This window comes from Propithecus coquereli, unplaced genomic scaffold (genome assembly GCF_000956105.1).
Source record: "Propithecus coquereli isolate 6110/MARCELLA unplaced genomic scaffold, Pcoq_1.0 Scaffold164, whole genome shotgun sequence".
Taxonomy (NCBI): domain Eukaryota; kingdom Metazoa; phylum Chordata; class Mammalia; order Primates; family Indriidae; genus Propithecus; species Propithecus coquereli.
In genome coordinates this window covers 3099241-3123719 of record NW_012140969.1, presented here as the reverse complement: position 1 = coordinate 3123719, position 24479 = coordinate 3099241, and the positions used below count along the sequence as shown (strand labels likewise).

The window sequence follows — 24479 nt, the reverse complement described above, 5'->3', positions numbered from 1 at the left end:
AATTCACACATGGATTAAACACACTTCAAAATGGAAAGACAAAAATTGTATTAACTGACCTAAAACAACACTTCCTATTAAACTCATGCACAATGCTTTAAGATTACTTACAGAATTATATGAACTCAATGTTTCTTTGTGAGAGTAAGAATTAAATATTCATAGTCCAGAACTATTTTAAGTATGAGCCACTAATGAACACCATCTATTACTTCTACATTTCTTTAAGGTTGTATATTTTCTGGAGCACTATAAATGAATTGGTGTGCATGAGGCTTTTCATATTATAAGATTTTGCTACATTAAGCGTTTTCAAATGACACTGAAAGTTATTTGTTAAAATTGAAAACCTTCCTGCGTTCTTCACATTTAGAGGGTTTGATCCAGTGTGCATTCTTACATATTGCTGTAAGCATGTGGGTTCACTAAAGACTTTGGGACGTTGCTTATATTCAAGAGCTTTTTCTCTTCTGTGTGTTCTTTCATGGCTTCAAATTGGGCTAAAATGATTAAAGGCTTTCCCACACTCCTTACATTTACGGAGGCTCTCTCCGCTATGCAGTCTTATATGTGATAGAAAGACTGTGTGATGATAAAACCTTTCCCATGTTCTTTACATAGGATTTCTCCCAAATATGAGTTCCTTTCAAAAAGTATTTGCTTTTTCTCCATGATGAGTTCTTTCATGTATTTGAAAGGAACTAGAACAACTGAAGCTTTTACTACATTTCTTATATTTGTAGCGTTTCTCTCTAGTGCGAGTTCTTTCACGTGTTAGATAGTAAGTGAAGCTAGTGAAGACTTTACCACATGTTGTACACTCCGGGTTTCTTTCCCAGTGTGAGCTCTTTATGTCTTTGAAGGTAACTACAACAATAGAATACTTTCCCATAGTCCTTATATTCATAGGTTTTCTCTCCAGTTGACTTCTTTCTTGTATTCAAAATTAAAAGGAACTAAAGGATTTCCCACATTGTTTACATTTATATGGTTTCTCTCCAGTAAGTGCTCTCATGTATTCAAAAGCAGTGGTGCTAACTGAAGGCTTTCCCACACTGATTACATTTAAATGGCTTCTTTCCAGTATGATTTTTTTCCATGTATTAAAAAGGCACTGACACAATTTAATGCTTTCCCACACTGCTTACATTCAAAAGGCCATTTTCTCTTTAGTGTGAGTACTTTCATGTATTTGCAATGAATTTGGAACATCGAACTTCCCACATACATTTATAAGGTCCACCTCCAGTGTGTCATCATGTGTTTTTGAAAGCTTGCATGGCAAAAGTAGCCTTTTCCACATTCCTTACATTCATAGGGTTTCTGTCTAGTATGAGTCCTTTCATGCATTCGAAAGGAACTGGAAGATCTAAAGGCTTTACCACACTGTTTACATTCAAAGGGCTTCTCACCAGTGTGAATCATCTCATGTGTTCGAAAAGAGTTGAGATAACTGAAGGCTTTCCCACACTGCTGACATTGATAGGGTTTCTCTCCAGTATGAATTCTTTCATGTATTCGAATAGATGTGGATGAAACAAAAGCTTTACCACAATGTTTACATTCGTAGGGTTTCTCTCCAGTGTGACTTCTTTCGTGTATTCGAAATGGACTCACAGAATGAAATGGTTTCCCACATACCTTACATTTATAAGGTCCCTCTCCAGTGTGCTTTATCATGTGTCTTCGAAAACTTGGGATACAACTGAAGGCTTCCCCACATTCCTTACATTCATAGGGTTTTTCTCCAGTGTGAGTCCTTTCATGTATTCGAAAGGTACTGATAGATCTAAAGGATTTACCACACTGTTTGCATTCAAAGGGTTTCTCTCCAGTGTGAATCCTTTCATGTAATCGAAGGGAGGGGAGATAACTGAAGGCTTTCCCACACTGCTTACATGCATAAGGTTTCTCTCCAGTATGAGTTCTTTCATGTATTCGTAAAGATGGGGAAGAAACAAAAGCTTTATTACATTGCTTACATTTATAGGGTTTCTCTCCAGTGTGGGTTCTTTCATGTACTTGAAATGAACTCAGAGAATGAAAGGGTTTTCCACACACCTTACATTTATAAGGTCCATCTCCAGTATGCTTTACCATGTGTCTTCGAACACTTGTGATACAAGTGAAGGCTTTCCCACATTCCTTACATTCATAGGGTTTCTCTCCAGTGTGACTTCGTTCATGTGTTCGAAATCTACTGGGATAATCAAAGGCTTTCCCACACACTTTACATTTATACGGTATATATCCACTGTGCGTTATCATGTGTCTTCTAATTCTTTTGAGAGAAAAGAAAGTTTTCCCACATTCCTTGCAATCATAGAGTTTCTCTCCAGTGTGAATAATTTCAGGTGTTCGAAAGGAGTGGTGGGGGCTGAAGGCTTTCCAACACTGGTCACGTGTATGTGGCTTCTCTCCATATTCCTGATATTCATTTGGTTCACGTTCAGGGTGATCTCTGATGTGCCTTTTAAGGGATGACTGACCCATGCTGACTTCTCCACGCACACTGCTTTCACATGGTTTTACTCTAGGAGTTTTCTTGCTCAGATTATGATTTGGACTCTGGCTAAAAATTTCTCCACACTGACTACCTTCTTTACTTTGACACAGTCTCTCCACCGTATGACTTCTGTAAAGAATAAGAAGCACGTTACTAAGTATTTGTTTATTAATGGTTTTATATTAATAGCTATTAGACTTACATTTTTAACATTATCATGGAAAGTGTAAACTTGATGGCATACCTGATTTGTTTGAACATGAATGGATTCAATGCTCTGCAAGAGGGCTTGACCACAGCTATTACATAGTGATATTTATATACAGAGTTTCTTAATTCTGTTTCCAAGTGAAATTTTTTTGCCAACACTGAACATCTATTTACATGTAAGCATTATGTTTTTGGAGAAAATTTTCCTATAGATAATAAATTTGAAAATGGATAGACTTATCCATTTTGTTTGCCTGTTTATAAAATTTCAGGACATGCTAAGATACTGTCAAATCAATTTTCTATGTGAGAGCAAATTACCTTAGATTTCTCCCTTGGTGTTTGTAGTGATCTTCAATTTTCTGGTCTTTCCATTTTTTTCCTAAAACACAAACCCAGAAAAATCATTATGAATTAGTACATAATTATATAGAAATTATTAGATTCTAGGTTCATGGCACATTGTGACTATGCTTGGTTTATTTGCCAAAGCATTCTCTCTCCATGTTTCCAATTATGGAGCAGTGTCAATACATAAGAAACATTGGCCCCCTAATTCACTAAGTGATGAACTGAAATAATCTTTACCTATGGAGGACAGGTTCCTGATGGTTTCCCGCATCACATCTCTGTAGAGATTCTTCTGGGAAGGCTCCAGCAAAGCCCACTCCTCCTGCGTGAAGCTCACGGCCACTTCCTCAAAGGCCACTGAGTCCTGAAACGTCCCACATGTGTGTAGAGAAGAGTGGGTGAGATGGACAGCATTGCGGCTCTCTACTCAATTCATAAGAAGTTCACACTATGCTGTAGTCTCCAAACGTCCATTCCATGACTTGGTCATCAGACTCTTACTCTCTGTTCACATACACTTCCTCTTACACAGCAACTATGGTACTAGAATTAACCTCTGGGTGAAGCAATAGCAATCTATGAACATGCCTCTCATTGGTGGTTCCAGGGAGTAATATGTGTTTCCTGGGTCACAGCCTGTCATGCACTGTCTCTACAGTGGACTTTGAAGCACCTGTCATAACAAAGTTGTACCATTTAATGTGCGGAAGACAGTTTATATTAGCAGTTCTAAGACTGCATATCCTTAAAAACATCTCCTCGAAATGTTCATCCATTTTTGGTATCTAGGAATTGGGGAGGGCCTCCACCAACCCATATGATAAGAGTAGCTCACAGATCCTAAACTGTTTATGAAAAAATATGGTAATTTTTCATCTCCTGTTTTCCTTCTCAGAGTTTTGTAACCGGTTCTATAAGCAAAAAAATATTTTCTCAGTAATGTTTTTAGTTCCCTCATATTTCAAATGAGTTTTCAGTGTTCACATCATGGCTGGAGCTGGCAGCTCTAAGTGGCCTTGACAGCAACATTTATCTCAGCCTTGGTAACTTAACAGCTACAGTCTCAATTAGGCAGAAAATAGACAAAGAATTCTTTAGCAAAATTTGCTCACCAGAACTTTATAACTTTCTATTGTACTGATACATTCTCTTTTGAGTTCCTTTCGCAGGAACAGCGAAACCTCCTACAAAGCCTCACACCACCTGCTTGTCAGGAAAAGACAAGATAAACGATGCTCCACCACAGACCGTACCCGAAGACCCACTGAGCCTGTGCACAAGGCTAAAAGAACAACCAATATTAACCCCTAGCTCATTATAATACTAAAATCTCTGCCCTGGGAGGGACTTACCTGCCATTTTTTGATCATGAGATGTATGTACTAGCAGGATTTCTCACTGTACTTGTGTGCCCTGCACTCTACTCCAAACACACAATAATGCTCACACTCCTCATGCATCATTTATTTTGCCTGCAAAAAAAACCCCTAACCCTGTTGGTAGGAGAGGCAGATTTAAGACAGTTCATACCTCCCCCTCCCTATTGATACATCCATGGAAGTAAATCCTTTCCTCCTGACAATCCTCGCCATCTCAATACTTGGCTTTCTGTGCGGCTGGCAACATTGAACCCCTTCCCCTTTTAGGTTCAGTAACAGTTTGGGATTTTTTTTTTTTTTTTTGAGACAGAGTCTCACTCTGTTGCCTGGGCTAGAGTGCCGTGGCGTCATCCTAGCTCATAGCAACCTCAAACTCCTGGGCTCAAGCGATCCAACTGCCTCAGCCTCCCGAGTAGTTGGGACTACAGGCATGCGCCACCATGCCCAGCTAATTTTTTCTATATATATTTTTAGTTGTCCAATTAATTTCTTTCTATTTTTAGTAGAGATGGGGTCTCGCTCTTGCTCAGGCTGGTTTTGAACTCCTGAGCTCAAACAATCCGCCCACCTCGGCCTCCCAGAGAGCTAGGGTTACAGGCGTGAGCCACCGTGCCCGGCCCAGTTTGGGATTTTGTTACATGCACAATGCAGGGTGCCTACATGATGAGCTTCCCGCAAAAACACTCTAGGTACCCAATCTGTAATGAGCTTCTCTGATAAAAAATATTTCACGTGTTGTCAGAACTTGTTAGCTGAGAAATTAAGCCCATCTTTTGTGACTACACTAGCAGAGAAGATTTTCAAGCTGCACTTTCTGTCTCCCTGTAATATATCAAACCAAAGTGTAAACTGACCCCTTACTCAAGGCTTCTTGGGTTTCTGTCACTCAGTCTGCTCAGAATGAACCTATTTATTTTAGAGAGTTTGGGTTTTTTTCCATTAACAAATCACAGTGCCTCAGCCAGGCGCAGTAGCTCACGCCTGCAATCCTAGCACTCTGGGAGGCCAAGGCAGGAGGATCACTTGAGGTAAGGAGTTTGAGACCAGCCTGAGCAAGAGACCCCATCTCTACTAAAAATATAAAAATTAGCCAGGCATGGTGGCATGTACCTGTAGTCCCAGCTACTCAGGAGGCTGAGGCAGGAGGATTGCTTGAGCCCAGGAATTTGAGGTCACAGTGAGCTACAATTTTTAAAAGGATAAGGAAGGGACTGGGGACCCGACAGGCCACAGCCCCTCCCATGCACGACCCCCACACACCAAGTGGGGACCCTCGCCCAGTGAGGTTGAGCATCAAAGGACTGGCTCCCAGTCACATCTGATTGGATGATAAGCTCCACCCACCCCAGCCCCCTATTGTGACGCAGCTCCAGGCTCCGCCCCCTGAAGCTTGAGAAGCGCTAAGACAGGTGACTGGAGGGAGCCAAACTCATTCCAGAACACAGCGCTAGGCAGGGGCGGGCCTTCTTCCAGAACCCAATCCTTAACGTTCCCTCCAAACATCTCCCCTAAGCCTTCCTCCGAGCAAGGAAGGGACAGTCGGAGCAAGGAAGGGACAGTCCGCAGGGGATCTGGACAACAGGAATCATCTATGACTCTCCTCTCTCCTTCACTCCAGTGTAAGTTCTGCAAGCGCTACCATTTCTGGGTACCAATTTCTGTCCAACTTCATGGTGCTCCAACAAAAATATCATAAACCGAGTGGCTTAAACAACAAACATTTATTTCTCACAGGCCTGGACGCTAAGAAGTCCAAGATTCAAAGTCTGGTACGAGCCTGTTTTCTGGTTCATAGACAGCCATCTTGCAGTGCGCTCCCAAGGCAGGCAGCAAAAGCAAGCTTTCTGGGGACTGCAAGAATCCAATCCCATTCCTGAGGCTCCACTCTCAGAACCTAATCGAATCCTAATTAACTCCCCGGGATGCCATTTCCTAACACGGTCACATTAGTGAATTAGGTTCAAACAAATAAATCTGGATGGACATAGGCATTCAGTGTCTGACAGGTTTGTTTTTTCTTGAGTTTTAAGAGTTCTCCAAATATGCTGCATATTAATCCCTTATCAGATATATGATTTGGAGACAATTTCTCCTAATTTATGTGTTGCCTTTTTACTCTGTTGATTCTGTCTTTTGATGCCAAAAGTTTAGAATTTTCCTGCAGTCCAATTTATTTATTTTGTCTTTTATTACTCATGCCTTTGGTGTCATATACAGGAAATCACTGCGAAATCCAGTGTCATAAAGCTTTTAGCCTGTGCTTTCATCTTAGAGTTTTATAGATTTAGGACTTACACTTAGGTCTTTGATCCACTTTGAGTAAATTTTTGCATATGGTGTTAGGTAGGGGTACAACTTCATTCTGTTGTATGTGGAGGTCCAGTTTTCCCAGCACCATTTTTCGAAAACACTATCCTTCTCATCGAATGGTATTGGTACCTTGACAAAAATTATTTGACACTACACACAAAGGTATATTTCTGCGATCTCTACCTTGTTCCATCAGTCTACATGTCTGTCTTTATGCCAGTATCAAAACTTTTATTACTATAGCTTTGCAGTAAGTTTTGAAATCAGGAAGTATGAGTCCACCAAATTTGTTCTTGTTTTACAAGACTGTTTTGTCTAGTCAGAGCCCCTTGAGATGACATATGAATTTTAAGATGGGTATTTCTATTTTTATTTATGTAAAAAAAATCACTGGGTTTTGATAGGCACTGTGGTGAATCTGTACATTGCTTTGGATAGTATCTACACGTTAACCGCACTAACTCTTGCATTCCTGATATGTAGGATGTCTTCTTAAATTATTTTCAGCAATATTGTGTAATTTTAAATGTATAAGTCTTTTGCCTCCTTGATTAAATGAAATTCTGTTTTTTATTTTTGATACAACTGAAAATGGAATTGTTTTCTTAATTTCCATCTGGGATTGTTCAATGCCAGCATATAGATATGAAACTAATTTTTGCCTGTTACTTTTATATCCTGCTACTTTGCTGAAGTCTACTAAAAATAGAAAAATTAGCCGGGTGTCTTGGCATGTACTTGTAGTCCCAGAAAGTTGGGAGGCTGAGGCAGGAGGATGGCCTGCGCCCAGGAATTTGAGTTTGCAGTGAGCTATGAAGATGCCCCTGCAAACTAGTTGGGGTGACAGAGACAGACTCTGTCTCAAAAAAAAAAAAAAAGGAAAAAGAAAAAAAGATGTCCATTCCTGCTACTTTTATTCAACGTGGTATCGAATGTTCTAGCAAGGGCAATTGGGCTAGGTAAAAAAGGCATTCAGATTGGAAAGGAAGAAGGAAGATTATCTTTAGTTATGGATCATATGATACTGTATAGAGAAAATGCTAAGAAATCCAGTAACAAACCACGAGAACTATAAATCAGTTCATCAAGATTGAAGGCACAAAATTAAACTACATAAATCAATTGTATTTCTATACACTTGCAATGAAGTATTTCAAAACGCAATTAAGAAAAAAAATACATTTACAAAGCACCCAAAAGAATAAAATACATAGGAATAAATTTAACAAAAGAAGTCTAGAACTTATACTCTTAAAAACTACAAACCTTATCGAAAAGCTGAAAATTGAAATAGATGGAAAATCATCCCATCTTCATGGATCACAAGGCTTAATATTATTAAGATGGCGACACTTTCCGAAATAATCTGCACCTTCAATGCAATCCTTGTCAGAATTCCAGGTGACTAACTTGCTAAAATTGAAAAGTTGATTCTAAAATTCATTTGGGCTGGGCGCGCTGGTGGCTCACACCTGTAATCCCAACACTTTGGGAGGTGGGAGGATCACTTGAGGCCAAGACTTTGAGACTAGTGTGGGCAATATAGCGAGACCCTGTCTCTATAAAAAAAAAAAAAAAGAAAGAAAAATTAGCCAGGTGTGGTGGCATGGGCCTGTAGTCCCAGTGACTTGGAAGCTGATGTAGGAGGATCACTTGAGCCCAGGAGTTCAAGGCTACAGTGAGCTACTATGGAACCACTGCCCTCCAGCTTGGGTGACAGAGAGAGACCTTGTCTCAAAATAAATAAATAAATAAAAACAAAATTCATGTAGCATTGCAATGGACTCAGAATATCAGAGGCCCTCAGAATGCCAGCACGATCTTGAAAAAGAACAAAGTGGAAAGACTCAGGCTTCGCAATTCCAAAACTTGCTACAAAGCAACAATAATCAAGACAGTGCAATAATGGCACAAGGACAGTCATTTAGATCAATAAAATACACTGACAGTCCAGGGGGAATGAGTTCAGCAAACGGCATAGCAGGCTGCTCCAGATACCTGTCCCTCCACAGAAACAGTTAAACAACAGTCAGAAACAACTTTGTCAAAATTCGCAACAACCATCAAAGGTGTACAGCAACCATGGGAACATAGTGTCCAAAAAAAAAAAAAGCAAGTGAAAACTCATAGGAAAGGCTTGGGGACTTTTTACTCTTCCTAGCCCATCCCCTCCCCACTTCAGTACCAGTCTTGAGGACAGCAGCCCAGGTTCCCAGCGTGGGACCCTGGTCACAGGTTCCAGAGAGAGCAGGGCAGATCTCATTTGCAAATTACTCCATTTGTATGTCCCGATCTGTCTAGGCGCTGCCTTAAGGTCTGAAAAAATGCTCTTCTCTGTGTTGCTGGAATCCAATCAGAGTGAAAAACTGGCAGGAGCTGCTTGAAAATACTGTAAAATAAATGAAAATTGTGCAGCCGGCTGGAACAACAGATGATGGTGGAGGAGTACAACAGAATACCTAAAGCCCGGGAGCGGAAGCTGGAAAGAAAATTTCCTGCAGAAATCAGGGTATTCAAAAGCACCTAAGTACACACCCAGGAAACCGAGAAAGCCCCATGCACGCCCCATGTTTGGGCGTGGGAGATGTGTCCCAATTCCACCCCTCAGGAACCTTCGAGACTTCACTGTAATCTCTTTATCTAGATGTTTGTTTGTATCTTCTAAAATATCTTTCATAATAAACTGGTAAACATGTATCCCTGAATTTTGTTTGCCACCCTAATAAATTAATCAAGCCTAAAGATGGGGCTGTGGGTACCCCAACTTGAAGCCAGTTGGTCAGAGTTCTGGAGGCCCAGACTGACCAGTGCTGTTTGAAGTGGTGGCAGTCTTAGGTGACTGACCCCTCAACCCGTGGGATCTGTCGCTGTCTCCAGGTAGACAGCTTCAGAATTAGATTGGCTTGGCAGACACCCAGCTGGTGTCACCTGCAGAACTGATTATTTGTTAGTGGAGAGAAACGCCCACACATTTGGGCACAGAAGTTTCCTGTGTTGATCGTTGAGTGAGAGAATAAAAAAAAGTTTGAGTTTTTCCTCATACAACTGGTGTCAGCTAAGGGACTGGCTGGAACAGCCTGGGGCATGGAAACGTGGTTTGGGAAGACAAAGGATGAGAGTGGGGCATGAGGAACCTTTGATCCCTGGATAGCGGCCTGGTCACCCATGGTATAAAACAGCAACTCTGCTGCATTGGGTTACTAAAGGTAAAATTTACCAATGAAATTTAGAGATGGTGGTAGACCCAGCTCCCAAGGAGTAGGCTCACTGGATACACGAGAAAATACAAAATAAGAAGCATGCTAAACACACAATCCCTTGGTTATTACTATCTGTAATAACTAAAATGAAAGTCTTTTAAAATAGAGTGCTGGCTCAGGGCTTGACGTGAGACCACACTCAGATGTTGATGTGTCTGACGCCAGGACACTGGGCTCCAAGCCATCCACAAGAGGGAAGATTGTGTCAGGGCAACAAAAAGTATCTCTAAGACTACCAAAAAGGCAGTCAATGCGAGGGAAGGGCAAAACCAAGAAACTATTGAAACTAGAGGGTATAGTCTGAAAAAAAAGCCTCATTTTGTGGGTTGGTATCATCAGCTCTCTGAAGAATCTTTACCAAAATAGATTATAAAAGTAACTAATTTTGGAGCAGTACCTTTGGTTTTTAAATACTATATAGTGGAAAAAAAACATGTTTAGGTTGATATAGGATCCACAGCTCACTATTAAACAATCACAGATGCGCCGGGCACGGTGGGTCACACCTGAAATCCCAGCACTTTGGGAGGGGGAGGCAGGAGGATTGCTTCAGGTCAGGAGTTCGAGACCAGCCTGGGCAACATAGCAAGATCTCATCTCTACAAAAAATAAAAAATTAGGGCCGGGCACGGTGGCTCACGCCTGTAATCCTAGCTCTCTGGGAGGCCGAGGCAGGCGGATTGTTTGAGCTCAGGAGTTCGAAACCAGCCTGAGCAAAAGCGAGACCCCATCTCTACTAAAAATAGAAAGAAATTAATTGGACAACTAAAAATATATAGAGAAATTAGCCGGGCATGGTGGCGCATGCCTGTAGTCCCAGCTACTCGGGAGGCTGAGGCAGGAGGATCGCTTGAGCCCAGGAGTTTGAGGTTGCTGTGAGCTAGGCTGACGCCACGGCACTCACTCTAGCCTGGGCAAAAGAGTGAGACTCTTGTCTCAAAAAAAAAAAAAAAAATTAGCCAGGCGTGTTGGCCTGAGCCTGAGTCCCAGCTACTCAAAAAGGCTGAGGCAGGAGAATCACTTGAGGCCAGGAGTTCGAGGTTACAGTTAGCTATGACTGTACCACACTGTACTCCATCCTGGGCAACAGAGCAGGACCCTCCTTCTAAAATAAATAAATAAAATAAAGTGCAATAAATATAGTCGATTATCAAAAGTGCTGAAACAGAGGTATTGATACAACACTACTGAAGGTTGGGTGGGCCAACAGGACCCCCCACTAGCCTCCCAACCTGAAAAGGTCCCCAACAAGTCTACTCCATTTATCCCACTTTGGAGGAATTTAAAAAGCCAAAAGGTAAAGATCACAATGAAAATCCCAACCTTAAACGCCTGGGACAATGGTTAGACTGGTTAATCAAGGCAACGGTGGACGGAGAGGCCAAGGTCTCCTGGCCCAAGCCCTAGCTGGGGACCCCACAGGCCATAGACACGTGGGTAGAATGTGCAGGTGGGAGAAACACAACTTTTTTAGGACTCCTTGACAAAGGAGCCCAGTACACTGTGATTCCAAAGCCTACCGGTGATTCCAAAGCCTATCTTAATGGGGTCTAAGCTTGAATTGAGATGATGTAGAAACACAAATGTTGATGGGACTAAGCTAAAGGTTTGGATGAAAATTGGGACTTTTAAGCAAACTTTATGTAAGATGGTCTCATCTCCTTTACCTGAGTGCATTATCAGGATGGATACCATGTCTGACTGAGGACTGCTTCCCTTGTCTAATATTGTAAAACATAAGGCATGCTAAGTGGTTTCCAAAACTAAATGGAAACCACTAGAACTGCCCAAACCCACAGAGATGGTTACATTAAAACAATAGAGAACACCCAGTAGACAGAAAGATCTTACCACTTTAATCAATGACACACTGAACGCTACAGTGCTGGTACCAACAATTCTCTGTTCAGTAGCCCTGTGTGGCCTGTGAAAGGCGTGGATGGCTCACAGAGACGAACAGTAGACTGTTGACCCATAAATAAATAAAGTTATACAGCCCATAGCCACAACAGTCCCAGACATGGTCTCGACCACACAAAAAAGTATAACAGGTTAAAAGGAGACTGGTACTCAGTGGTTGATCTTACCAATATTTCTTCTCTATCTCAATTTAAAAAAAAAAAAACAACTGCAGTTACCATTCACGTGGGAAGGATCCCAATTTACATTTACCATACTGCCGCAGGTTACCTAAATCCAACAGCTCACTGTTGCAATTTGTTCAGCCGGGTTTTGAACTTGACACAGATCCTCTGTGTAATAATTCACTCTATTGATGATGTTATGATACTGTCGAAAACTAAAGAACAGGGTAGGACTAATTTAAAAACAATGATTTTTATATAAGGTGAATGTTGGGAAAAAAAAATATATATATATATAAAAAATAAAAATAGTGACTCACAAGACCAAGTGAGGCTGGTTAATGAATCCGACAAAGACCCAAGGGCCTGACTAAATGGTAAAATTCTAAGAAATAACCCAGGCAGGACCCAACCGGGATATTCACAAACGACTAAAAATAAAACTACTGTCACTGCCCATCCCTAGGACCAAACAAAAAGCCCAGCTCTTGGTTGGTTTATTTAGATTCTGGAAAACACACATTCCACATCAGGAAATATTAATATTACTAACTCTTATCTTTAAGATTACCCAAAAGAAAGCCGTGTTTGAGTGGGGACCTGAATAAAAACGGGCTATGGGCCGGGCGTGGTGGCTCACGCCTGTAATCCCAGCACTCTGGGAGGCCGAGGCGGGTGGATCACTCAAGGTCAGGAGTTTGAGACCAGCCTGAGCAAAAGTGAGACCTCGTCTCTACTAAAAATAGAAAGAAATTATTTGGACAACTAAAAATTTATATAGAAAAAAATTAGCCAGGCATGGTGGCGCATGTCTGTAGTCCCAGCTACTTGGGAGGCTGAGGCAGTAGGATTGCTTGAGCCCAGGAGTCTGAGGTTGCTGTGAGCTAGGCTGACGCCACGGCACTCTACTCTGGGCAACAGAGTGAGACTCTGTCTCAAAAAAAAAAAAAAAAAACCGACTATGTCTAAACCAAAAAGACAGTGGCCAGGTATGACAGTGTGCACCTATAATCTCAGCTACTCAGGAGGCTGGGGATTGGGTAGGGAGGATTGCTTGAGTGCAGGAGTTCAAGACCAGCCTGGACAACATAGTGGTATCCTGTTTACAAAAAAAAAAAAAAACCACCAAAACAAAAAACCCAGAAGCCCTCTTGACATGTTTGGGCCCCTCTGATCTCCACTCCAATATGATTTTAAAAGTGGCACTCAAACTCATATGGACTGTAGCACTTGGCAAAAGCCCATGAGTACTTCCTAGTGGCGACCATTGGGATTTTAGACCAAAAACATTTCCAAATGCTGCTGCCTGGGACACACCACTTGAGAGGCAATTACTAATTTATTATTGGATGTTAACTGAAACTGCCTTGATGACTAAAGTACAAAACATAATCATAAAACCTGAGATACCCATGTCTTGGGGTGATATCAAAAAAACATCCTTAGTAAGAATGACAATACCCAAATAAGTTCTGTAATAAAATGGACCTACAGGAATGGGTGTGGGCTGAAGGGGGACACTGGCTAGACTAATGTCGCTGCCTATAATCTGGACTAGCACGATGGCTGAACCTATGTCCCTTCCAAAGGTGGAAAAGTCTGGGTAAAAACACATGACAAATGGAGAGGAGAAAGAATAGCTCAGGGCGAGAAAATGAATAATGGGGTTATGCAACAAGGAAAATCCTACATTGAATTAATACTCTGAGAGAGGCTCAGAGCAAGAGAATGGCATTATCTCTTTAGCACAATTATACCAGTTGTCCAGAGGGGCGAAGCTATTACATATGTTTGCCAAAACTGCCCTTGCTCTTGTAACCTCCTGACAAGGTCAAATGGCGGCCTGCAAACTTGAGTGACATCTCTCTGGAAGACATTCTGGTCATAAGACATGTTGATAGACTGGACCACATGTTACTGACTAAATGGAACTCCAGTATTGTACCAGTATCTTTTGACTCTTAATTTTCAAGATACATCTAATTCTAAAGGATATTATTTGGAAAAACATTTCCAAGGACTACAAACCACGTGGTGAACGACTCCCAACAGACTGATCATTGTGTAGCTGTAAACCTTGATTGACCAGAAAGGTCCCTGGTTATAAAGGACAAAACATAATGGCAACATACCCCGACACGCTATAGTGTGCTATGCACAAACACACATCACCCTTGTTTGGCTGGATGAAAAGCTGCTAAACATAAATAGAGAAAGACTATGGGTTCCTGATGAGATTAAAGCAGTGGCCACCACCTGTGGTGTGAGAGCAGGGAAAAAACAGTTTGTGGTTTTTTCCCTTAGATGATGGGCAGGTATTGATTATTCTCCTGTAGATAATCATGTGTCCCCGCCCCTTGTGTTGAAGTGTCTATCATTTCTGTCACTGCCTGGCAATACCTGCTCTGTCCCAGGTTCATGTACCTTAAATAGATGTCCTTGTTTCAGATTTTGCTATTTTCCTGTGGTCTGTCTCCCGACTCGTGAGGCTCAAGGGATACGTATGGACATCTAACAACCTTCCAAAGTTATGGAACTTCTCCAGGGCACTTGCAATTTACATCCATGGACCAGAACTTCCCCCACCCTTGGAATAGGGCAAGGTAAAACATATCCTACAGTGCAGTTAGCTGGGATAGCAACTATTCTGGAAACCACTCGTGGCTTCCCTGTAGAGGGGGAAGGTGGGCCCTGTTATATGGCAACCAGTGGAAACCAGTTTTCAGTACAGGGCTGTAACATGAGACATGGTGATTGGCTTTGTCCCCAGTTAAGTTAGAATCCAGTAATAACCAAGTCATGGCTAACTGCAATGATACCCATCCTTAATAATACCGGTATATGAGCAAGGGTAGATTTTGTTGAGAGGAAAAAATAATTCTTACTATTCTGACACTGAATTATACCATGATCATAATACAATACAGTATAATATTGGTGTTGGTAAGATTCAACACATTCTTGGTAAGTCTTATGATAATATTGATTTTGATGATTGAATCGATTAAAAAACCGAGTTAAAGCCTCCTCAGGATCCAACACCTAAGGAAGATACTGGCCTGGAGGAGGAATCGGGTGCAACTAACCATCAACTGATTTCTGTGTGAAATAGATATGCAAAAGTTTATCACAGGGTGCAAACAACAATAGAGCAAGGGGAAGAAAGAATAATAAAACTAGTTAAAATATATACTAATATATAAAAATGTTCACAGGCCAAGTACAGTGGCTCATGCCTATAATCCTAGCCCTTTGGGAGGCTGAAGCGGGAGGATCACTTCAGGCCAGGAGTTCGAGACCAGCCTGGGCAACATGGTGAGACCCCCCCCATCTCTACCAAAAAAAAAAAATTAGGCGTGATGGCTCATGCCTGTAGCCCCAGCTACTAGGGAGGCTGAGGCAAGAGAATTGCTTGAGCCCAGGAGTTCAAGGCTGCAGTGAGCTGTGATCACACCACTGTACTCCAGCCTGGGTGACAGAGCGAGATTCTGTCTCTTAAAAAAAGAAAAAAAGAAAAAGAAAAAAAAAGTTTGTAATGACTTCATAGGACAAATTAGTTGTTTCTTTAAATCTATCCTTCCCCCATACTGCCTTCCCCAAATGTTACATATATTTGGTTTGGTGCTATAGGCTTATTTGTTCTACAAATGCTATAACAAATGTAAATACTCTGACAGATGTTGTTTTACTTTAAGTTATCTCTGTTCAAAAAATGGGGTGACCTGTAATATTATGAGATATATATATATATATTTTTTTTCTCTCCATGGTTCCTGGGTCATAACTCCTATAACCCTTGTTATTTCCTAACTGACTAAAACAATAATCCTATCTTTTAAAAAGGTATTTGGCCTTTCGTCCTTGGTTCCTGAAACAGCTTCAGAACAGCTCTAGAGAAATAAAAGTGAAAGACAGTCTTCTGTTACAATGGTGGAGTGCTTCGGGCTTCGGAAAACAGAATCTCTTCTCTCTCCGACCTTCTGCTGACCTCGTTCACCAGAACCTTTTTCTCCCCCAAGGCAGGCCATAGAAACTAGAAATACACTCTCATCTTCCCCGGCCTTTCTCTTTTGGAACTGGACATAAGAAATTCTCTAGACCTTTGAGAAACGACTGCTTGTTGTTTGAGGCACCCGGTCGGTGGTGGTTCTTTGTCACAGCAGCCAAAAGTGACTAAGATAGGGGGGCTCTTTCCCTAACACATATCAAGGATTTGAAACCTATAGTAGTCAGGACAATATATTAGCAGAGAGATAGACAGACCAAAGGAACATAGCAAAATGTGAAACAAGGGTATGTATTAGGTACATGAACCTGGGACAGAGCAGGTATTGCCAGGTGGTGACAGACAGTAATGACAGACACTTCAACACAAGGGGCAGGGACACATGGTTATCTACAGGAGAATCATCAATAGTCTGTCCATCATCTAAGTGGGAAAAAAAACCCCACAAACTGTTTCCCCTGCTATTACATCATAACAGTCAACACAAAAGGCTTCTGTGACCAGATGCGTGGGGGTTCCTCCCCACCACCAAGTGAGTGATCAGTTCTGCAGCAGACGTCAGCCGCGTGTGCGCCAATCCAACTCACTTCTGAAGCTGTCTACTTGGAGATAGCAGCAGATCCCACAAGACTGTCCCCCACGTTGGCCAACAGTGGCAAGCCTGGGCCCTTGGAACTTCTGACCGATCCATTTCAAGTTGGGGTTCCTAAAACCGCCCCCCACCTTTGGGCTTGTTTAATTTGCTAAAGCGGCTCACAAAAGTCAGGGAAACATTTACTTACATTTACTGGTTTATTATAAAGGATTTCTAAAAGATACAAACAAACAGCCAGATGAAGAGATACACAGGGGGCGGTCTAGAGGGGTCCCAAGCGCAGGAGCTTCTCTTCCCGTGGAGTTGGGGTGCACCATCCTCCTGGCACGTGGCTGGGTTCTTGGTCACCTTCCTGTGAGCTCCGCAAATTCTGCTGTCCGGAAGCACTCTGTACCTCATCCTCTTGGGCCTTTTATGGAGACGTCATTGGACAGGCATGATTAAAGCGTGGCAATCCGTGTGGAAATACGATTGGACAAAAAGGGCATGATCTAATACTAACAGACTGTGTGGAAAAACCCAACAAGGCCTGTTTGTTCAGATCACCCTTGGCCTCTGTGCACAACGTTCTTTCCTCTCAGGTATGGGGCAGGGGGTCATTCTGAAATGGGGGTCTTATGAGCTGCAATCAGACAAGACAGGTCAGAGAATTTCTTTATGGCCAACTCCAAGACAAAAAGGCAGGGGAAGATTAGGGTATATTTTATATATGCAATATACAATAATCAATTAATTGTAGACCTCCCTATTGTCCTGAATTCTTATAATTTTATGTTCCTTGGACACCCATTCTGAATATACATTTAACTCTCTCATACTAGAAGCAGGGCTCAGTCACCCCTGACAGAGCTTCCAGGTTTCTCTACTTCTTCCCAGTTCTTCAATGGGGTCAAACCAGACACCTGCCTTACACAACCGTCTTGTCACCACCTCCCTGTGGGACAGCTAGATACCACCTACTTGACTTGCCTTACTGACCCCCACTACTCACATGCACAGATATGCGGCGGTGACCACTTCGTAGTCCCTGCGTGACTCCATGCAACTCCTGCCTGCTTGCCCTGAACATGCCAATTGGAATTGCCCGAGGGAAACCAGCTTAGGTAATGCCTGGACCTCAAGAAATGCTTGGGCCCACGGTCACTCCCTCTTCCTTGGGGCATGTGTGCCATGGACGGCTCCCCTTCCTGTTGGTCTACAAGGCACGCTGCTCTCTTCTCTGGGATCTCTTACTTGGTTTGTGTATTTCACATGTTTTGTTGAGTTGCCTTCTCTGTCACCTGACAGATACACCCAAACTTAACTTCTACCGTGGTCAGAACTCTCTTGGTAGGAACATTGTGGTGGTGGCTGTCTTGGCTGGAATAAACTGGACAACAGTCACGTAAGAGCTTCGGGGCACCTGCCGGTACAGACAAGGGTCCTGTGAGAGGGACACCTGGCCATGGGTCTGACATTTAGGCATTAGGCCCTGTGCAAGGATAAAGAAGTATCTTTTGAAAGGAACATTGTAACCATACACAACCAAACTCTTAGAGGCCCACCAGGGCAGGGGCAGAGTTCATAGCCAGTCTCCAGAGAGAGATTTCTCAGAATCAAATTAGAAAAATAGGCCAGGCACAGTGGCTCACGCCTGTAATCCTAGCACTTAGGGAGGCAGAGCAGGAGAATCACCTGAGGCCAGGAGTTTGAGAACAGCCTGAGCAACATAGTGAAACCCCGTCTCTACAAAAAATAGCAAATTAGACAGGTGTGGTGGCGCACGCCTGTGGTCCCAGCTACTAGGGAGGTTGAAGCAGGAGGATCGCTTGAGCCCAGGAATTTGAGGTTGTACTTAGCTATGATGATGACACTGCACTCTAGCCAGGGCAACAGAGACACTGTCTCAAAAAAAAAAGAAAAAAAAAATATACAACACAGGTAAAAATTAGCTGGGCATGGTTGCCGGTGCCTGTAGTCCCAGCTATTTGGGAGGCTGAGGCAGGAGGATTGCATGAGCCCAGGAGTTTGAGGCTGTAGTGGGCCATGATCATGTCACTGCACTCTAGCCCGGGCAACCAGAGCGAGCAACACACATCAACAAAAAGAAATCACATTGTCAGCAAGATCAAAAAATAAACTTGAAACGACTCAAATCAAGCAGTGGAATAAATGACTATGCGGTGACCCACAGCCTTAGCAGCACGTGTGCAACAGACAGGCAAAGAAACCACCAAAAAAAAAAAAAAAAGCCTTTTCTGCATTTACTATTGATAGTATAGCAATGGTAACATTAACTTACTGAATATTCAAAAGAGGCAAAACTGCTCTTCTGGATGAATACTTGGCTTAAGCTTCTCTCCTTCCTCCAGGCTCCTGAACTCTGACCCACCCTCAGCCTGAGCCAGCAGGGAACCCCTCCTTCATGACCCCTCTGAAGAACAGGCTGAATCTCAGGGTAAAATAATCTCTTATCTAGGATCAGATTTTGTACCTTCCATCCTGCCCTCTGCCTCTCACTTTCTCTCTAATCGTGTTTGTTCTTCCCTTTAAAAGAAAAGCACTGTTCTCCCTAAACTTTGAGATGCTTGCAGATCTTACACTTGATGCTTTCCCCCTTTTGCAGTACTCCTTTAGAATAGTCACTTCTTACCTAAATCCAGATTTATTTTACTTGAGAATGTCTAGCAATAGCCCCACAACAAGAAACTCATATAACCTCAGACAGAGCATCGCTCCACCCCATCTGCCTTGGGTCCCCAGCTTCCCAGAGCTCTGAGCTTCTCAGTACAAAGGACTCCTCCCAAGGTCACTGTGAGCAGCTGAGACACCAGCAGGGAGACTCCCAGGGAAGAACCAACTGGGCCTGCGATGACCTCCCTTTGCAGGAACAAGATTGGCCTTAGCTTGGAGTCACTGGCCCCAGGCCTCTCTGCTCCCCAGTCAAGGGGACTCACTTCCCCTTTCATACCTTACATGGATATTTAAAAAAAATACTCATGTTTGATGAATACAGCAAAATCATTCAAACTCAGTGTTTATATTTGTAGGAGGCAAGGTAACTGTAAGGCATTTATATTTTATAGCTCAACAGGAAAAATATGAATATCCCTTTCGGAGGACAAAGATGTCATTTAATTATTATTTCCATGCTAATAAATCACTTAGTAAACAAATAGTCATAGTAAAGTACTTCTAGGTGTTGCTAATTCCTGTGTCATGAAATTTAGTATTAATCTACCCAGTCCAGATAGCAGGAAACAGAACAGTTATCAAATTCTCCACCTTGTAAAAAAAAAAAAAGAGAGAAACTGATGTTTTGGTGAATCTTTGTAATTTAGCAATTTCTCTACCATAGTTTCTTGTCGAAATGTACTTAAAATGCCCCCCTGTGTACCCAAAGTGCGTTTCGTTTTTCAGGTCCTGCACTGCCTCAAAGGGGTAGGTTTTTCTCGTCCTTTGGCATAGTTTTTCTCCCTTCACAAGGCTGAGAAAATCCAAAGGACAGGAGGAATCATTTCTGGTTTTTTCTCCTGTTGACCTAAAAGATAGAGGCTGAAGCACAAAATATGACCCAAAGTGCCCCAAAAAGGGGGATAGGGAGTGGGCCCATACAAAGTTGTTAGGAATTATCATTAGTTCACAGAAATAACATTGGACTGTTAAGCTATAGGGTGTGGGTTGTGACAATAGCAAGCCATGTGAAGAGATGACTATGTAACTCAAGGGGGGTGGGGGAGTAGAACAAGATTGCTGTCTCATTTTAATGTCTCTCTGGGCCAGATCATTTAATAGGACTTTCACTCCTCTAATAAAAGTTCTTTTCTTTTCTCATCCCTCAATAATAGTAACACAATTGACCACCAAAGTGTTCCCAAAGAATGGAAACTAGAGCTGGGGGGGGGGGAAGCTGAGTGTTCCCAGGGGTGGCTATTTAGATGAAGGGTAACGAGGAGATTTCCCCAAGCCCCATGGCACACGGCTGCAAACCCTGACAGGTTCCTCCCCACCACTTCAGGCTGTCCTCTGGGAGGAGTGAACCAGGGACTGATACTCACTAGACTTGCAAAGAGATCTAGAAGCTACCAGCACCCTGGGTAAGCCCCCAGCAGTTCTGAAACCCAGGAAAGAGAAAAAGATAGGAGAGTCCACTGAAGACACATCACCCTGTAAAGTTTCCAAAGGTGAACCTCAACTCAAAGACCTTCTGATAATGTATCTGTGCCTAGGAAAGATAAAAGGAGGCGAGAGACACAAAGGTTTTTTTTACAGCGGAGTGTCTGGCGGCTATTCTCTGCTTTCCTCTCAAGTGAAAAGGCCACAAAGAGAAAACAAGTCTTTATATGAAGAGTCATCCGTAGCTTTGTGGAAAAACGATCAACAATTAAAATATGATGTCTGTTTGGAATGTAGAACGAAGGAGATAAACTTGATAATGTCGCGAATTAGAGGCGAGAGGTTGACGTTTGGGAATGCCAGGAGGGAATCAGAAATTTCGGGATTTCCTGTCAGCCCTAGAGAGAGCCAGGATGGGGGACAGGGTCGTGGATTTAAGACCCTGCTTCCTGTACATTTGGAAAACTCAGGGGAACGGGGGTCTCCCGGAGGAAAAGAAGGTACTGGGGAACCCTACTGATCACATCTTCCACCACAAAGGAACCCCAGAGACCGAGTCGCGACTTTCTCCTGATGACCCTCCCGTCGCCACCGCACAATCTGGGAAAGGCGAGGGGCTGCGGGCGCCAAGCTGCACAGTGAGGCCTTCGGGACCAGGGCCGAGGTCGCCGCGCGCAGGGATGAGACAGGACGCCCGGGGGCCCAGCTGACGGCCCAGCCCCACCCTGCGGGCCGGGGGCGGGGGGGCGGGGAACCGAGGGCCGAGCTGCGCCAGTGGCGACTCGGGTCCGCAGACTCCGCAGCTGACCGCAGGGAAGCCCGAGTCCCGCGGCCACAGCCCGGGTCCAGCGGTTCCGACCAGCCCCTCCTCCCCGGATCGGGACGCCCGGCCCCGCACACTCACCATTTCCCGGCGCCCGGGGTGTCAGCGTCCTTCCTACGGATCCCGCGGCCAGTGCAGGGAACAGCGCCACACAGGTTGCAGCGGAGACACTTGCGGCCTCTGGGGGAGCAGCAAAGCCAAACCGAGAACTGCGTACGCGAGAAATGAAAATCCCGCGAGAAGATTGAACGTCTGCAGCTAGGGCCTCGGTTGCGCGACTGATTGGACAGTGCTCAGGGCCCCGCCCCAGCGCCCCTGATTGGATAGCACGTCAGGCCCCGCCCCTTTCGCCTTAAATGACAGGAGAAGCGATAAGAGTGAGACTCACTGCAGAATGGAGTGGGAAGGAGAGATTCTTGGCCACAGCCCTGGCACCCAAGGCTTCTTCTGCCCAGCCAGTGGATTTGGCCCGCCGGAGGGAGGTGAGAAGGCACGGGGATATTTGCATTTCAGCAGAACTTCCTTGGGCCTTACCAAAGCAGATACTTCCTTTACTCAATGGGCTATTTCTTCCTTCTTGACAAGGGTGCGCTGGGAATTCCAGGTTCAGTATGCAAAGGAGCTATCGCCTTTCCTTAGACCAGAAGGGGAGCCCAGACAAGACTGGAACAGAAGGGAGGGCATGATGTTTTCAGGGATCAGGAATTTGGGATGAGGCTAATGGAAGGCATGGCAAGGCTTTCTCATACCATAATCTCTCAAACTACTCATTTTCAGCTGAGAAAATTAAAAATCGCCAACAAGAAAATTAAAACATTAAATGTATGGGAAAACTGGAGTTATATGGCAGCAATATTCTATAAAGGAATCAAAAGGGAAGAAAAGCAAACATTTGAACTAGCTCAGATAAGCATCATGCTTTACGACATTTCACAAGGAAAACCTGAATTCAGAAGATAACACATATTCCCAAGCTTGAAAGCAGAAACTGACTGGTGAAGTGGAGCCCCAGAGCAGATCAGACTCTGGTGATGAGGCCAGGAAACATAAGGATTTAACTCGTTGAGATTAACATGCCCTTCTGTGCTATCCTCACAGTGTAGAAACATCTTTATTTTCATAACATCCTCCTTCAACATCTTTATTTTCGCCAGCGGGAAACTCCCACCTGAGGTCAGTTTAAAATTCAGACCAAAATAATCTGTCAAATTCATAAACCCTTTCTCTGGAATACTACCTTAATGAGTCTCTAAATCTGACCTTCACATATTTTGTTCATATATAGAAACGACAGTCTGATCCCAACAACTCTGTAAATACAAAAATCAAAACACTGTGCAGAAAACAGCCCCAGGCAAGGAGAGGTACAACCACAGAAAGCATAGAACCTCTTCCCCACCACCAACCGAATTTGCTTGTGGGTCTCCTGCTTTCTCGCGCTTTGTGGCTTCTCAGAATCTACACTCCTGTGGCTGTTCTGCGCAGCTGGAGGCCACCTGTAGGGGAAGGCAGGCTGCCAGGGAACTCTGAGGGAGCTCCAATTCCCTCTCTTTTCAGGCTCCAGATTGGCCTCAGCTTGGAGTCACTACCCTCTGGCTCTGCGGCCCACTGTAGGGTGTTCACCTGCTTCTCATCAACATTGATCAGTTAAATGAGACAAAGACCCTCAATCCCATTGTTTCAATAAGAAATAAACAGGCCGGGCGCGGTGGCTCATGTCTGTAATCCTAGCACTCTGGGAGGCGGAGGCCGGAGGATCATTTAAGCTCAGGAGTTAGAGACCAACCTGAGCAAGAGCAAGACCCCCACTCTACTAAAAAAAATAGAAATACATTAGCTGGACAACTAAAAATATATAGAAAAATTAGCCGGGCATGGTGGCATGTGCCTGTAGTCCCAGCTACTTGGGAGGCTGAGGCAGGAGGATCACTTGAGCCCAGGAGTTTGAGGTTGCTGTGAGCTAGGCTGACTCCACGGCACTCTAGCCTGGGCAACAGAGTGAGACTCTGTCTCAAAGAAAAAAAACAAAAAAAAAACAGTGCTAGGCATGGTAGCATGCACCTATAGTACCAGTTACTTGGGAGGCTGAGGTGAGAGGATCGCTTGAGCCCAGGAGTTCAAGACCAGCCCGGGCAACACAGCGAGATCCCAGCTCTTAAAAACATCGAGTCTCTGCTTTCCTCTTGTGTTTACCTTAAAGTAGAGGAAGAAAATTACAAAATAGTTTACATTGACTTAAAAACTGGCAAATAATTATTCATCTGAGAAAACAAAGAAGCCAGAAAACTATTTTTGTCACATTAATAGTTATGTAAAACAACTAATAAAACATAAACTCTCCCCCTTTTCTTCTGTTTCAGCAGCTCCATGACCTTCACTGTTCATGGTTGTCCCCAGGTGCTCTGCGCCTGGGGATTTACATGTCTAGTTTATCCACTGAAAACTCTCTCCACCTTATCACCACCATCATTGACCCATCCAGACATTTCTATTTCTGTAGGTAAGTCTTAAGCTTTGCATAAATAACCTTTCCCTTTCAAGTAAACTAACTGGTCCCAGGTTAAATGTACCTGTGGATTTGTCATGTCCTTTTTTTTTTTTTAAGACAGAGTCTCGCTCCGTTGCCCCAGGTAGAATGCAATGGCATGATCATAGCTCACTGCAACCTCAAAATGCTGGGCTCAAGCGAACCTCCTGCCTCAGCCTCCCAAGTAGCTGGGACTACAGGCAACACCACCACACCCAGTTCATTTTTCTATTTTTTGTAGACACAGGGTCTCTCTTATGCTCAAGCTAGTCTTAAACTCCTGGCCTCAAGTGATCCTCCTACCTTGGCCTCCCAAACTACTATATACTTACT

General features: G+C 43.4%; 1 protein-coding gene across 2 annotated transcripts; it reads right to left on the bottom strand.

The window, feature by feature from the left end:
• Positions 1-980: 980 nt before the first annotated feature.
• On the bottom strand, positions 981-21711 carry LOC105807855 (zinc finger protein 136). 2 transcript variants are annotated; one of them, XM_012641352.1, is made up of 4 exons: positions 21701-21711; positions 3305-3431; positions 3038-3098; positions 981-2635 (listed from the first exon to the last, which is right to left on the bottom strand). In XM_012641352.1, the coding sequence occupies exons 1-4, from the start codon at positions 21701-21703 to the stop codon at positions 1231-1233; spliced, it is 1596 nt and encodes a 531-aa protein (XP_012496806.1). In that variant the 5' UTR covers positions 21704-21711; the 3' UTR covers positions 981-1230. The 2 variants fall into 2 exon arrangements, with proteins under 2 accessions (XP_012496806.1, XP_012496807.1); XM_012641353.1 differs by lacking the exon at positions 21701-21711 and having other exon boundaries at positions 1231-1964; positions 2115-2632; positions 3305-3381.
• Between the last annotated feature and the right edge of the window lie 2768 nt (positions 21712-24479).

Bases quoted from the DNA above. Each gene is read 5' to 3' on its own strand.
- LOC105807855 (XM_012641352.1), bottom strand. The intron at 3,099-3,304 runs GTAAAGATTATT...TTTGTGTTTTAG, and splicing joins CAGGAACCTGTCCTCCATAG to GAAAAAAATGGAAAGACCAG. The intron at 2,636-3,037 runs GTAATTTGCTCT...TATTCTTTACAG, and splicing joins CACCAAGGGAGAAATCTAAG to AAGTCATACGGTGGAGAGAC.